The 12,560-nt window shown below is 53.6% G+C and overlaps 1 protein-coding gene across 1 annotated transcript in view; it reads right to left on the bottom strand.

Moving 5' to 3' along the window:
- Window positions 1-1,692: 1,692 nt before the first annotated feature.
- Window positions 1,693-12,560, bottom strand: part of UBE2O (ubiquitin conjugating enzyme E2 O) — a 62,603-nt gene continuing 51,735 nt past the window's right edge. Inside the window, exons 13-18 of the mRNA XM_058038894.1 lie at window positions 12,057-12,146; window positions 9,123-9,780; window positions 8,128-8,264; window positions 7,425-7,628; window positions 6,704-6,761; window positions 1,693-5,364 (exon numbers count right to left, since the gene is read on the bottom strand). Of these exons, the coding sequence (XP_057894877.1) occupies window positions 4,658-5,364; window positions 6,704-6,761; window positions 7,425-7,628; window positions 8,128-8,264; window positions 9,123-9,780; window positions 12,057-12,146 (1,854 nt within the window). The 3' untranslated portion in view covers window positions 1,693-4,657. The remainder of the gene's footprint in view (window positions 5,365-6,703; window positions 6,762-7,424; window positions 7,629-8,127; window positions 8,265-9,122; window positions 9,781-12,056; window positions 12,147-12,560) is intronic.

The raw sequence follows: 12,560 nt of genomic DNA, 5'->3' as shown, positions 1-12,560 counted from the left end.
ATAAATATCTAGCGTTTGCAAAAAAAAAAAAAAAAAAAAAAAAAAAAAAAAAAAAAAATTAAAAAAAATCCTTCCTGGGTTTTGAATCCGAGCTCACGGCCGCTCTCAGGGGTTGGGACAGGTTTAGCTCAGCACCGCAGCCTTTGCTCCCTGACATCCTGACACGAGCAGCACTGAGCGAGGGGCCCTGGAGATGCTGCCGGGGAGGTGCTGAGGAGGCAGGACAAGGACAGGGCATTGCTGCCACCACCCATCCTCATTTTCCTCATTTTCGGGGTGCAGCGCTGCCTCCCTGCTCAGCCTCATGCTGGGGCTGATCGAATCCAGGGAGCTCAGCCCTGCAGTGACACTTGGGGACATGCTGGGGAATGTTCGGTGCCTCAGCGACAGCAGGGAAGGACTCATGGAAGAGGTTCAAGGAGGGGTCTCTTGGCTTTCTGCCTGCAGCAGGGGCCTTTTGAGGGACCCTCGCATCCTTTGTTCCGGCTGCCCGGGGCCAGCTGGAGCCCTGCTACAGGTCCCTGCCGTGGGGCTGGCCTGGGGGGGATTACTCAGCCTCTTTGATATAAAATTGCAGTAATTAAACCTCATTTTCAGCGCTCAAGTACAAAGCAGAAGAGTAAACAGTGGTGGCTGTTTGCATTTATTCAACTGCAAACGATGCAATTAGGATGGCAGATCCGGGAAAGAAGAGCACGATTGTCCTTCCCCCATGGCCTCACTCGCTCATGGAGAGGAGCCCTGTTCCCGAGCCAGCAGCTGGGAACCACCTCCCCAAATGAAGTTATTTCCCCCGTGGCATGGGGCCGGGTGTAGGAACAGGCTGAGCAGTAACTCTGTAACGCTGCTGAGGCAGAGCCACGGCAGGGGATGCGCTCGGAGCTCTCGCTGTCGCTGTCGCCGCGCACGGAGCAGCGGAGCGGAGCCGTTCGGGCTCACAGCCCCTGAAAGGTCCCCGCAGGCTCCTCGGGATCCGTGTGCCGCTCTGCAGCAGAGGCTGCCCGGGATCGCCCTCGCCCTCCCTTTCCTGGGTTTCGCAGCCATCACCCATCTGCTGCCAAGCCCTGCTGGACGGCAGGAACGGGCTCCGAGCGGGGAGCCCCTGCACAGCCCCGCGCTCCCGGAGCGAGAGAGCAACCCCAGCACACCGGGGGCACTGCCCGGCTCGGGCACTGGCACCTCGAGCTGCCCCTGCAGGGAGGGCACCCAGGGGGACAAAACCTAAGTCAGGATCCCGACTCCACATCTCCAGATCCCAGCAGCACCCGGCAGTGCTGCGTCCAGCCCCATCCATCACACCCTTACCCGTGTGCCGAGGTGCGGGGCAGGGCAGGGCACAGCTCCCAGGGGCCCACAAAAGGTTTTCTTTTTGCCTGAGTCTGGCCATGAGCACCGGGGCCACCAGAGCCGTGCTGGGGCAGGCACTGAGCCACCCTCAAGGAGCACAGAAAACAAAAATCCCAGCCTGACAGATGTCCCCTGTACATCAGGGGCTTGGAGAACATTTCATGGAGAGCCACAGAGCAGCCCCTCCCTGGCAGACCGGCCTGGATCCCTCTGGACTCACCGGCCTTGGCTTCAGCCAGCGGGACCCCGTCCAGCCCCGAGGCTGGCACAGGATGGGCCAGAGAGGGGCAAGTGCCAGGAGAGTGGCAGGGGGTGGTGGGGAAAGAAAGAGACAACTCACAGGTCTACTCACAGAGGCAAAATTTAATGGCAAGTCATCTTCCCTCCTTTATTACACCTTGGTTAGCCAAACAAAAAAAAATCTGCAGGTAAAAAAAGTTTTAATGGTCACACAGCACTTTATACATATATCATAAGCAACCAAGCATCCACATCTGCACGTGAACGACACACCTCTAAGCATGGCCTCAATAGTCAGGTTTGTTTTTTTTTTTATTCATTAAATACTGTACAGAATCAAGGCTACAAACTGATTTTGTAATGCTTCTTCCCCCTCCCCAGCACTTAAAACAGTTACAGGCTGCTCTCATTTGTACATCACACAGTCGTGTAGCCAGTTTTAAGGCTAACAATATGCATCATGCTTTGGCTTTTTTTGTGTGTTTTTAAATTTTTTTTTTAAGGTTTTAGCCTTTTAAATTTTGTTACCCTTAAATATTACATACATACACAAAAAATTACATAGCTGCAGTGTGCTCACCACCAACCTCATCACCCAGGAGCTTCACATTATCAAAAGCTTTAGAAAATTTGTAAACCTCTGTGCACGCTTGGGTTTGGGACAGCTGCAGAGAGCGAGCGGTGCTGGGGGGAGCAGTGTCCCCTTCCAAAGGCCAACATCCACCCCCTCAGAGGGAGCCCAGCCGGTGCAAAAGCTCTTGTGTAGGGTCAGAGACTTTTTGGGCAAAGGGGAGGACGTGGTGCCTGCCCTGTGAGATGAGAGCTGCAGAGTAAAGGAGGGGAAAAGGGGAACTCAACAGCTCCTCCATCCCCAGCGGGTTTCTCCCTCCCTCCTTCCATCCCTGGTGCTGTGGGTCACGGGGCAGCCACAGCCTGGCTCTGGGGACAGAGGGTGTCACTGTCTGGATCACAACCTGTGCTTGTGCCTGCAATCAGCCTCTGCCTGTTCTTCCCCTGCCCTGGAGCAGTGGCCGCCCTTCTTGCCCCCAGCCCTCCGAGACGCAGTGCTCTGTTCAAAGGGATCCATCCACTCCAATCCTGGCTGTGGTTACAGCTCCAGCCTGCCCTGCCCCACCCACAGCACCCAGCACCTCTCTGCTCCCCAAATCGGCACCTGCCCGACTTCCCACCAGCCAGGAGGGCTTGGGGAGCAGGGCTGGAGCTGCTGCAGATGATGCACCCACAGAGCAGTGGCTGGAGAGCTCTGCAGCCCAGGTCTTCATCACAGCCAAGCCCTGCATCCTCTGGAGCACCGGGAGAAGGACATGTCTTCCAAAACCCCCGTGGTGGATGGGGACACGAGAAGGGCTTTGTGCAACCAGCCCCCGGCTCAGGAGCACCATGGGGGCAGCAGGAAAGCACAGGGAGCTCAGATTAGGGGGGAAGGGGGGTGGATTTGGGCTGTTGGGTGCAGCCCTTGGTGTTTCTGGGAGCAACAACACGTTTGGATTCTCCTGCTGTTCTGTTTATACCTGCGGCCACAGTGAGCCAGAGCAAAAGCAAAGGAGAGCTTTGGCTCCATCCTTACCTCTGGCAGAGGCACCTGCTCAGCCTGACTCCTCCCTGGGCAGCTGCAAGGACTCTCCCTGACACACCCTGCTCCCCATGGATGCCTCTCCAGTGCCTGAGCACTGGGCAAAGGCAGCAGGGCTGCAGTGTGACCACCCAGCTCCAAGTGAGGGTGTGTGCAGGCTGGACCAGAGGCCTCAGGAAGGGGACTTGAGCAGGGGACAGGCAAAACACCGTCTCAAAGTGCTCATGGGCACCAGCTCAGGCTGTCAAGCACAGGCTGCCCTCAGCAGGTGTCTCCCTGAGTGTCCAGCAGCACCGTGGCTGGGAGCAGGGATGGGAAGTGCTGTGCCCACAGTGCTGCTGGCCACAACCAGGCCACCATGGGAAAACAGCTGGCAAGGGAAGGAGCTGATAGAAGCCCAAAAGAGCTGCTGTAACAGCACAGGAACCAGCACAAACTGGTGCTGCCACAACAGGGCCTGGCCATGACACGGCTCCCCTGGCGTGACCCTGAGCACCCGTGTGCAGCTGGAGGAGGGAGCAGCAGCCACACCAGGCTCATCCAGGTCTACAGCAGGCCCCAGGGTCACTCAGTGCTGCCTGCCCGGGTGAGGCCGGGATCCAGGGTGGGTGTAGTGCTGTGTGACAGCTGGGATGGCTGGAACAAAAGATACCTAAGCAATAACAAGGGCAGAACCCTGAATCCCATGTATTTCTAGAAGACAGGCATGCATGGTGGGGAAAGGGAAGTTTGCCTCACTCTGGAGAAAAAGAAGTGGGGATGGCTAGACTTGCCTCCAGGAGACTGACCTGGAAGTTGCAGAACTGCATGGAAATCTGCAGCACTCCCAGGGCAGCACAAGTGCCAGTGCAGAGCTCTGGCCCTGCCTACCAATCCCGACTGGAAGAACCTTGTAGCTATGGGTGAACAACTAAGACTAGAGCAACTCTGTATGGTGTAGACAACTCCAATGCAAACACAATCCAATGTCTAAGTACAGATAAGCTGGGGTAGACTTCATAGAACCCATGGGAACGCTGAGAAAAAGAAAAGACTGGGAGGGCATTGCCCTTCATTTCCAGAAACTACAGCAATCCCTTCTCCTGGCTGGAACCCCACCAGAACAAACTGCTGGGTGTAGCGCTGGGTGGGAAGAGTCCTTGTGTGGAAAGGTGCCCCAAGATGAAAGTGCAGAGGGAACGTGGCTGCAAGACTGCTTCTGTGCAGGTCTCAAATCTTACCATTGCAGGGTCAAACTTGCGAGAAGAGCACGTACATGGGACAGGGGGAAGGAAGAGGGGTTGGGGGAAAAGAGTTATTCATGCTTAAACAACCTTTCCTCAGAGGAGCAGTCAGGCCTACCACCTTCTTTGGAACAAACCAAGCTGAGGAAGAAAAGCTGGAAGGAGAAGCCAGTTGATTGATAACAGCATTTGCCAATTTACTTTCTGCTGCTTTCCCTTCTCCCCTGCACCTGCCTGTCCCTAACCTGATGGTTTATTTGTCCTCTGTCCACTCTGGGATGTTGGCCCCTGCTAAGGCAGCCCGGTACTGCTGCAAGACACCGCGGATGCTTTTAATGAACCCCTTGGACAAAGGGAAGAGGGGAAACCCGATATCAGGGTAACCGCTCTTCTCCGGCAGGAAACTCCTGTAGCTCTTTCTCCTTTTCTTTGGTTTCACGCTGGGCTGCGAGGCCGAGTCCTGGGCAGCCTTCCCCTCGTCCGTTCGGTCTCTGGCCAGGTCCCCCCTGGCTTGGCCCGTGCTCTCCGAGTCCGACAACTGTTGGAGGTCGCCGGCGTCGGGCGTCTCGTCCGGCTCCTCCTTCGCGTCCAGCGCCGAGTCGGACAGTTCGGCGGCGCCGCCCTCGGCCAGCGCCCCCGCCGCGTCCCCGGGGCTCTCGGCGCACGGCAGCGAGGCGCAATCCGCCCCGTTGGCCCGTTCGTGGCTGCGCTCCACCAGCTCGTTGGTCTCCAGCCAGGACTCGATGCGGGACACCAGGCGCCAGCCGTGGCAGCGGAAATGCTCGCGGATCTCGTGCTCGAAGACCTCGACGGGCCGGCGCAGCAGCTGCATCATGGACTGCACCACGCGGATCAGCGTCATCTCGTTGTAGCAGCGGCTGTTCTCGTAGCCCTCCTGCAGCCCCCGGTCGCTGTCGAAGCCGGCCTCGTTGTAGTAGGGCTCGTTCACGAGGATGAGACCTGCGGGAGAGCGGACAGCGAGGGGTTAAAGCGGGGACGGCATTGCCATCCCCTGCCAGGCCTCTGGGCTGAGCCCCCAGAAGCTGCAGGATGCAAAGGTCTGCTGTGATGTGGTAGGGAGTGGCATCTATGCTCCTTGGCACAATGCAGAGGGCACACAACAGCTGAGGAGTTCAAAAGGGCAGGAAGGGAGAGGTTTCACAGCTCCTTTCACTTCCCTCCTGCAGAAAACCCCACAAACACAACAAAAGCTTTTATTTTCCTCCTCCTCTAAATCAGAACAAAGGCCAGACTGCATCAACAGGATTTGAGCTGGCCACATTCTGCTCTGTGCAGCAAAGTCCCGTCCCACAAGACATTACAGTTCTGAGACACAGAAGACTGTGACAAGCCACCTTTACCAAGATTTCTCCTGCTTACTTCTGGTCTAATGAAATTACAGGTATGTAGCAACAGCCCCAGCACTGCCAGGCTGCTGGCAGCCTGCCACAAGTTGCATTAGAGCTGGGGAGATCATGTGTCTCTCAAAACCCAGGCAGCAGGAGAGGAGATTTTCCCCTAACACCAAGTTGCTCCAGTAAAACATTTAGTATTTCATTTTCTAAATTTGGATCCTTGGCTTTGGAAACCAGAAAAGGCTTTTATTGCGGTGTCCTTCCCCCACAGGAGGATACAGGTGGACTGTGGGAGTTCAGCCTCCAGTCAGCAGGAACCCTTGCTCTGTGTCAAAGGTTTCTCATCACATGCCTGAGCTCCCTGCACAGAAAGTCACCCAGGAGGAATTTATGTGATTTAGTGTGTCTGCTCCCAAACTGGATGGGGCAGAGCAAAGCCCCATGGCAGGAAGCCCTGGGGCTCGTCTAGGCACACCCCTGATTATTCTCTGCTTTGGTAGGAGCATAAACACCAGCATCATGTGCAAAACATGTCCCAAGTAGGATGGGTGATGACTCAGTGGGGATAAAAAAAAGTCCTGCAAAGGAGGCCCAGTTTGGCAACTTCAACTAACTTTGGTAACAGGCTGAGGACACGGTGGTTCACCTCTGTCAGCTCAGAGTAACAAGCAGACAACTCTGTGCTTGGTTGCTGCAGTGAGAAAAGGGAAAGCATTGTGTCAGAGCCCTGGGATGCAGCCAGAGCTCTGGGCATGAGAAAAGCTGGCACCTGCTTCCACTGCTCAAGCAGAGAGATAAGGACACTGCTTTGTCCAGCAAGGTGAGACCAAAAGGCAGCACTGACCCAACTGGGGTGGCAGATCCCAATTGTGTGCCCCCCATAAATCAACATCCCTTCCTCCCTCCGCCTTTTCCTGCCCCACAGGCTTGGCAGGAGCATTTACCTTGGATGGAGATGAGTACTTGAAGGAGACTGGATTTACTGGTCCACCTTTCTGTCCCCTGAAATGCAAACACAAATATGTTAAAGGACTGAAGCACCATCAGTTTGCTCTGTGACTATTGTCAGATGAAGTGAGGCCCCTGCTCTGCATTCCTGTTGCTGACATCCTGTGGCTCACAGCAGGAACAAGGAACTGACTCCATGAGCACGTGATGTGCTGCAGTCCCATCTCAACAACACATCTCCCCGTTATTTTTTTACCAGCACCACACTCCCTCAGGCCAGTTCTGTCTGGAACTGTGTGAACTTACACACCAGCCATCAGTTCCAACCCCTTCCCAGCTGCCCTGTCCTGCTCAAAACCTATTTCCCTGGCTCTGCTTATTCAAAGTCTCCAGCTGCACTTTGTACCACATGATTTGTCCACAGTGTGGAAGACAGAGCCCTAACCCACAGGCACACCCCATGCTGGTGCTGGCATCTCTGCTATGGCTGCACTGACCACAGACTTCTCATTGAGGAGAGACAGTTGAGCCAAATACAGACCCAGAAAAAGCCAAACAACACCAGTTATCTGTTCCAGACACCTAAACCAGTGCCCAAAGCCCAGGCCACTCCAGCTCAAGCACCACCCAAGAGAGAAGTCTGGTAGGAAGTGACTTGCTCCAAAAGCAGCCCAGCACAAGCCCTGCTCCCCAGGGCCAGGTGGAGGACAGCATTACCTTGCCAATCCAGGTGCCCAGGAGGCTGACACACACTTTGCCATTGTCATAGAGGTTGGGGTTCAGCCTCCCACTGCACTGGGACAGGTAGCGGAACAGGGGCGGCACGGCGGGGTAGATATTGGGGAGCTGGATGTCGAACAGGAAGAGTCCATCTTCATAGGGTGTGCGTGTGGGCCCTTTGATAAGTGCTGAGAAGAGATCCTGTGGGGAGAGGCAGGAGGTCAGGCACTGGGAAACACCCTCTTACCCTGGCAGAGCTGTATTTACACACAGGGAGAGTGGGGATGTGATTGACTGGGCCCTTTCGAGTGTCAGGTCAAGCAACACATCTCAGGCACCTTCCCCTGCCAGAAGTTGCACCCTGAGAGCAAAGTGAGCTTTGCAACTGAAACAGGGCTTCAAGGAGGGCCAAAAATGCCAAATTTACTCCCTGCTGACACAGCCCCTTGCTGGTTGCCTTCCCAATCAGCACCCAGAACAGGCTCCCTGCAATCAGCAGCTCCTTTTTTGCCACCTTGACTCAGGGAATGCAAAAGCAGCAAAAGCAGCCATTTTGGGTAATTACAGCCCTGCTTCACATGATGCACACATTCCTGCAGCTCTAATGCAAAGGATTAGGGCTAAGCAGGCAATTCCAAAGACAGGGATCTGGATGCTGAGCCCAGCACCAGCACAGAGGCATCTGAGAGCTGGCACTTGCCATTCGATCCTCGAAGGTTTTCACCATGATGCCATCGGGCAGGGAGGTGGCCAGCAGAGCCATCTCCTTCCGCACCGTGCTGAAGAACTTCTTGGCTTCTGGGGGCTGGAACTCCATTTTCTTGAAGGCATGGGAGTCTGTGGGACAAAGAAGACAACAATTACAGCCTGCCTTTGGAAACTGCCACAGGTTCCTCATGAAGGCAAATCTACCCATGTGTAATATGCATCAAGTGGAAGAGAGGAGTTCACTTGCTTTGGTGCTGAGCCAGGAGGCAGGAGAGATATTTCCCACACAGTGCAGCAACCACAACCTGCATCTCCTGTTCTCACTGTCCCACACAACACTGTCCCCTGGGCTCCAGCGAGGAAACCTGTCCCACAGCTGGGACAATCCCACAGAACAACAGCCCTGCCAAACCTAACACAGCTCCCCACTCTCCCTTGCCCACACCTGCAGCTTCACAACAGTCTGGCCACCTTTCCCACCCAGGCTGGAGCACCTTGGGTTCCACTGTCACCAATGTTCCACATATCCAGGTGCTTTTTTTAACACTGGTGCCAGTGAATAAGGACACTCACTCACCAAGGACACCCAGCACAAGAACACCAGCTGGTTTTGTTCTGCTTCTCAACCAATTCAGCCTCGAAAAAAAAAGCCTGAACAAACCCTGCAACTTGCAAGGAAATGTCTGCAATGGAAAGCAACTGATGTCTGCAGCCCTCCAATGTTAGTCACCACCCTGGGAAAGAGGGAAGCACACTTCTGAGGCTTGGGAAGGTGCAGGAGTGCCTAGAGATGCTATCTAAAAGCCATGCTTAGGTCCCAGAACACACTGTGCTACAGCACTTGGCTTAATTTCTCTTCTCTAGTTAATGAGCTATGAAAAGGACTAAGAAGAAGAGAGGATACAGAACCCAAAAGGTTTGAGGCAAAGGTTTTGGATAAAGAAACACTGCAGGAGAGCAGTGAAGGACTGAGTGTCCCACACCCACCTGGAGCATACTCCAACACAGAGAACACTTCTCCCTTGGCACTGGTGAAGGTGACTCCAGGCTTCCCTCCGCTCTGCTGGCAGAGCACTGGGGTCTCACTGGGCCACTCTGACCTCACTGGTGTCTGTGCCTCTGCTTTTTCTTCCTTCTTCTCCGTCTCTACCATGGCTTCCATCTTTTCCTCCTCAGCAATAGCCACATTATCCAAGGTCTTCTTTAGATTTTCCTGCAGCTTTTTAATATCGTCCAAGAACTTCTTCTCTCGAGTGGGTTTTTCCAGTTCCACAGTTGGGGAGGTGGGAGAGCCAGTCAGCAGCTGCTCCACAGTCATATTTTTCAGGCTTTCCAAGATCTTGATGGCCTCCTTTAGTTCCCTGAAGCTCTTTGGGGCTCCATCCTTGCCAGTTTTTTCTGTAGCAAGATCTGCAACTGCCATAGCCACAGCTCCCTGGACTTGTTCTTCTACTTTTTTCACCTCCTCTGCTGCTGGTTCCTCAGGCTCAAAGTCCTCAATTTTTGGGTGGTCATCTTCCATGAGGCCATTATCTGTCTCCCAGCTGTCACTCTCATCCTCCCACTCTGAGGATGCCCCGCTGGTGCTGCCATCAACAGAATCATAGTCTGACTCCTCAATTTCTGATTCAATATTGTACAAGTGCTAAAGGAGAACAGAGTTACATGAGAGTTAGGCTGAAGCACAGTTTTAGATGTTTTTAAAGTAAGTAATGAAAAAGGAGTTTCCATTTGGAATTGTTTGGGCTGTTTAAACCCATTCCATCTATACTGGCACAGATTATGAAACCACACAGTCCCATCCTTCACTTTTCCAACTATGCCACTGGGGGTAAAACTAGGGCAAGTTCTAGATGGGCTGCAGTCCTCCCACTGTCTGGGATCCTGCCCTGGAGAGCAGGCAGGTGCCCCACAGCTCCCTGGATGCCCCAGGGTTTCAGAACACAGAGCTCAGAAGGTATTTAGTATCATGTGAGGAGTTGGTATTTCTGGTCCTGCTTCTGCACCAGCAACTGTGTTTGGCACAGAGCCCTGGTTTGGCTGCCTCCACACTCTGTCCTTCCACAGAGACAATGCTGGAACCAGGAACACATTCCTGTAGCAGCTCTCCTCTCCTGTAGCACACAATATTTGCCAAGAGAGCCTTGCTAGACTGCTTTAGCTGTTATATGTGGCTACTGCTTAAAATTCAGCTGGGACAATGGAGCCTCACCCAAGTTGCTGAATAAGCTCTTACATAAAATGCTCTCTTCCCTCTCACTACTGGAAGCTGAACACATCCCCACTCCATCCAGCCTCACCTCCTACAGCTTGCTTTTGCACATGCTACGTCTCAGGAGGTTTCTCTGCAGAGGTTTACAGAGCTCCTCCAGCTTTAAGCAGCAACACAGAACCAGGGGAACAAGAACCCTTTTACAGGGCTGTGCTTGCAGTGACAAGATAGAAGCATTTTATCCACAAGCTTCTAATACTTGAGTGACAGCCCAAGAATCCTCTTAATCTTGCAGCATACAACCCCAGAGGCTGAAGCACAGGGACCCTCAGTCATCCTGTCAAAGCCTTCAAGTGAACCAGCACTGTTGAGCCAGTCCTGTGCCACCCAGAGCCAGGCAGCCAGCAGAGGTTAGCTGGGTTCAACACAAGTGACTGCAGGCACCAAAAGCCATCAAAACTCACTGCCCTCAAAGCTAATCCAAATCTGAGTTGGAAAGTTAATTAGTCTGTTATGCCATCTTTATTTTTAGAGCTGTGAAAAAGCACCCAGACAGCTCGTCTCTGGGCACATGGTCAGGCATTGATAAATCATGGTTTTACCAACTGATAATTCATGCTCCTGACATTTCCCCAACTCCCATCATTACGCAGAGGAGCAGAATCGAAGGGACTGGCGTGACACAGCAGGAGCTGCTGCTGCAGAGCACACTGCAGTGTGAGAACAGCCCTTTGTGAGCAGGCATCAGACCTCTGATTGTGCCTGTGATCCAAGCACATGTGACAACGGGGAAGGGAGACAGCAGCCTGCTTTGTACGCCCCAGTCCCCTGCCACAGTGCAGGCATTGACTGTTCTACTGTAATTAATGCAGAGCTGCTTGCTTTAGAAAGGGATCTTGCTCAAGTACATTGTATTTGCTAAGGCATCTCTGCAGTGGAGGCAGTGGCTGTTCTGGCAGGGACAGAATGGACTCTACAGATGTAGGTTGTCTTCTATCTTTAGGCTGTCTGCCTTCATTCCAGGCAACAAGGAGAGAAGACATGGGATGAAACTGTATGGGGAGTAGCAAGTACGAGTACAAGACATTACAACAAAAGCCTTAAAAGAACCCCAGACAAATGAGCAGGGAGCAGTGGATTAGCAGTGTGGCTCTATCTGTATTTTTCAGCTTGCATTCAACCCTTTCCCTCCCTGCCTGGGAGAAGATTTGAGTCTGATCCCTAGGTTAGCTAAGGTGACAATTTGTGGCTCTGGCCCAGCTTCTGGAGGAGTTTCTTTAGTGAAAACCCCACTATGGTGGTGTTTCACAAGAGAGACAGAACATGCAATCGTCTTTTGGCAGTGCCCTGGTTGGGCAATGCACTAACCTGGGCTCCAGTCAGAACCAATGATCCCTGAGCTCTGCCAAGCCCCAGGTGCCTGAGGCCAGGAGCAGGGCAGTGGGCAGAGCTTGTGAAGGCAAAAAGAGCCTGTCCAGGCTTTCCTAACCACTAGATTAGAGAGCAGTTATGACCAACTATCTGCCTCCTGATAAAAGGATTTTCCTGTGATAACAGAATTGGAAAGCCACCCTATCACATGAGACTGCACCAATCAGTAGAGCAAGAGTCCCTAACCCAGTGAATCTCTCTACACACAGCATTTAAATCCACATCTCGTCACTCAGCTAAGAGTTACAGTGACACTGGGAGCTGGAACAGGACCTCACCTGAGGCAGAATGATAGTCTTGGAATTGTCAGCCCACACCACTTCCACCTTGCTGCTGACATCCACACGAGCCACCTGTCCGACTGAGGGCTGTGGAGACAAGAGTGCTTTGTCAGTCCCTTTTCCTCCCCAGGCACTTCAGTGCAGAGCAGGAAGGATTTGAGAAATACATTCTCCAGCTGGAGAACCACCTAGAGCAACACCTGCAAACTCCATACAGAAACCACACAACTCTGCCATGGAGGGGGCTCCACAAGGACAGGAGTGCTGGTCTGGCAGGAGATCCTGGTATTTGACAGGACCAGCAGCCTTTCAGTGCCAGCAAGGAACAGGTCCTCCGTGGGATGGGGGTGCCCTCTAGTGGGGTGCCCTCAGCTCCCCCAACACCCGGCACCAGGGGCTCCTCAGAGAGAGAGCACAGGCATGAACAAACAAGCCACAGTCTTGCAGGGTGTGCAGGCAAGGAGCACCTCGCCCTGCAGCAGGTTATTTAGGTCAGCTGAG

This window comes from Melospiza georgiana, chromosome 21 (genome assembly GCF_028018845.1).
Source record: "Melospiza georgiana isolate bMelGeo1 chromosome 21, bMelGeo1.pri, whole genome shotgun sequence".
Taxonomy (NCBI): Eukaryota; Metazoa; Chordata; class Aves; order Passeriformes; family Passerellidae; genus Melospiza; species Melospiza georgiana.
Note: the sequence above shows the minus strand (reverse complement) of the source record. Positions and strands in the feature narration are given on the sequence as shown.